We start from the raw sequence: 2,346 nt of genomic DNA on the forward strand, positions 1-2,346 counted from the left end.
TCCCGGACCCCAACGTACGGAGCAGATACTCCGCGCTGTCATGGTCGTAGTCAGTGTCCTCCGGGAAATGGTTGATCTTCACGCAGACACCTCTTTTCAGCCCTAGAGGAGGACGGAGGTGGTGATGCGGGGGGACTTAAGAGTTGGGGGACCCCCCTGTGAGAGAAGACTCACTGCTTCCTGTCTCTCTCTGTCTCTCTGTCTCTCTGTCTCTCTCTCTCTCTCTCTCTCTCTCTCTCGATCGGAAGACAAACTCCTGGCTCCTGAACCTTTCCCCGGCCTCTGGGACAAGCTGTCAATCTCTTTGGCCTCATTATCCGCACCAGTATTTTTATTTAATAAAGAAAAACAACAACATCCAAAACTCACTGAAAAGCCACAGGCCTCCCCCCCACACACACACCCCAGCCCTGAACTCTGGGCTGGGACCCCAGTACCCCCCGGCCTTCCGTTTCCCTCTAACAGTGGTTCTCAACCTTCCTAACGCCGCGGCCCTTTAATACAGTTCCTCATGTTGTGGTGAGCCCCAATTTCATTGTTACAAATTGAACATCATTAGAGCATAGTGATTCATCACAAAAACAATATGGAATTATAGATGTTGTTTTCGATGGTCTTAGGCGACCCCTGTGAAGGGGTCGCGACCCACAGGTTGAGAACCGCTGCAAGGCGCTGGTTTCAGCAATGTCAAGGCGCCCTTCTAACGCTGAACTTGAGGCGTCTGCAAGAGCGTGGGAAAACGAAGGAGGCTGCGGAGGGCAAAGGAGACTACATTTCCCATAAGGCCCTACGAAGTCCTGAGTCCACTTCTGGGGAGAGTAGCCCCGGTGATCCATGGGAGTTGTAGTCTCTTCAATCCTGCGCTTACGGAGAGGGATTGCCAGCCTCTTACCTGGAATCACAGAGGCCCGTGAAGGGGTTATGCCTCTAGGGGTCACTCAGCCTCACCCTCAGATCCTGGACCTCACACCCTTCAGGAACCTAACACCCCATATTTGAGAACAGTTCCTGTTCTAACACATAGTTGGAGATTGGTGTATAAATTAGCATAAATATAAATACATTTTGTTTCCTTGACGCTCCAGGCTCCTTCCGAGAAACAGTCCACTCACACCTTCACTGATGAAAACTTACCCTGCAAGTGGGCAGCTCACGGGCGCCTCCTTGAGGAAGCGTGTCCTTGGACTCGCACATGCGCACATGCATTCACTCCTCTCACTAAAGTTGGGTCCAGTTTCCCCCTCTGGGGTGCAGCGGCCCCCTGCGCTACCCCCCTTTTTGGCAAGCATTGGGATGATTTATGAATTTCTTCCTAAATTCCTCTGTGTGCCTCTATCATTGCCTGGTACAAGGGAGGCCTCAAGAAATGGGCGTCGAATGAATGAATGAAGAGTGAATAAATGGTCCTAACCGGTTTGGCTCAGTGGATAGAGCTTCAGCCTGCAGACTCAAGGGTCCCAGGTTCGATTCCGGTCAAGGGCATGTACCTCGGTTGCGGGCACATCCCCAGTGGGGAGTGTGCAGGAGGCAGCTGATCATCGATGTTTCTAACTCTCTATCCCTCTCCCTTCCGCTCTGTAAAAAATCAATAAAATATATTTTTTTTAAAAAGAGTGAATGAATGAATGAATGATAGCAGAAGGCGAGATTCGAGGCAGAAGATGAAAGGAAGGAATGGGGACAAAGACAAGGGCTGGGAGGGAGGGATATAAGGCAGTAGGTAATTCTGCTAAGAGCTAACATTGTTAAGTGGTGGATGGACTCATCGCAGCTCCCCGGAGTCCCATGAAATAGATAATGTGATTGGTATCATGCAGTGGCCAGACATTGGGAATCAGAGTCCCACTGCTTGGTAATGAAGCCCGACTCTGTCATGTCCTTAGTCGGTGACCTTGTTGGCATTACTTAGGTCAATTTGCTTCAGCTCCTTCGCCGATAAAAAGGGAGGAATAAGACCTACCTCACGGGGTGGTTGTGAGGATTTAATCCAGGTAGAGATTTAGCACTTTGCCTCCTGAGTCACCATGAAGTGCTCAGTCATGATCAGTCGACGTACCCATTGTCCGGATGAGGAAACAGAGGCACAGAAAGGGTTCATCAACTCACAGCTGCTGGGTGGTGGAAGGAGATCCAAACACACAGCAGTGTGCCTTACTGGGATGTAAGCATATGGCCTGTTCACCACTCTATCCCCAGCACCTACCTCGCACCTAGTAAGTGCCTGGTAAATATTTTCATGAAAGAATGATTGAATGGGCCAACGAGCACATGAAAAGGTACTCAGCATCACCAATCATTAGGAAAATTCGGATCAAAACCACAACGAGATACCACCTCCTAGCCATT

General features: G+C 50.0%; 1 protein-coding gene across 1 annotated transcript in view; it reads right to left on the bottom strand.

Moving 5' to 3' along the window:
- The window catches only part of CACNG8 (calcium channel, voltage-dependent, gamma subunit 8), a 15,409-nt gene extending 13,349 nt beyond the window's left edge, over positions 1-2,060 (bottom strand). The window contains exons 1-3 of the mRNA XM_014528106.1: positions 2,057-2,060; positions 773-892; positions 19-102 (exon numbers count right to left, since the gene is read on the bottom strand). Coding sequence (XP_014383592.1) covers positions 19-102; positions 773-892; positions 2,057-2,060 — 208 coding nt within the window. The remainder of the gene's footprint in view (positions 1-18; positions 103-772; positions 893-2,056) is intronic.
- Positions 2,061-2,346: the final 286 nt, after the last annotated feature.

Source organism: Myotis brandtii, unplaced genomic scaffold (assembly GCF_000412655.1).
Source record: "Myotis brandtii unplaced genomic scaffold, ASM41265v1 scaffold619, whole genome shotgun sequence".
NCBI classification, from domain to species: Eukaryota; Metazoa; Chordata; class Mammalia; order Chiroptera; family Vespertilionidae; genus Myotis; species Myotis brandtii.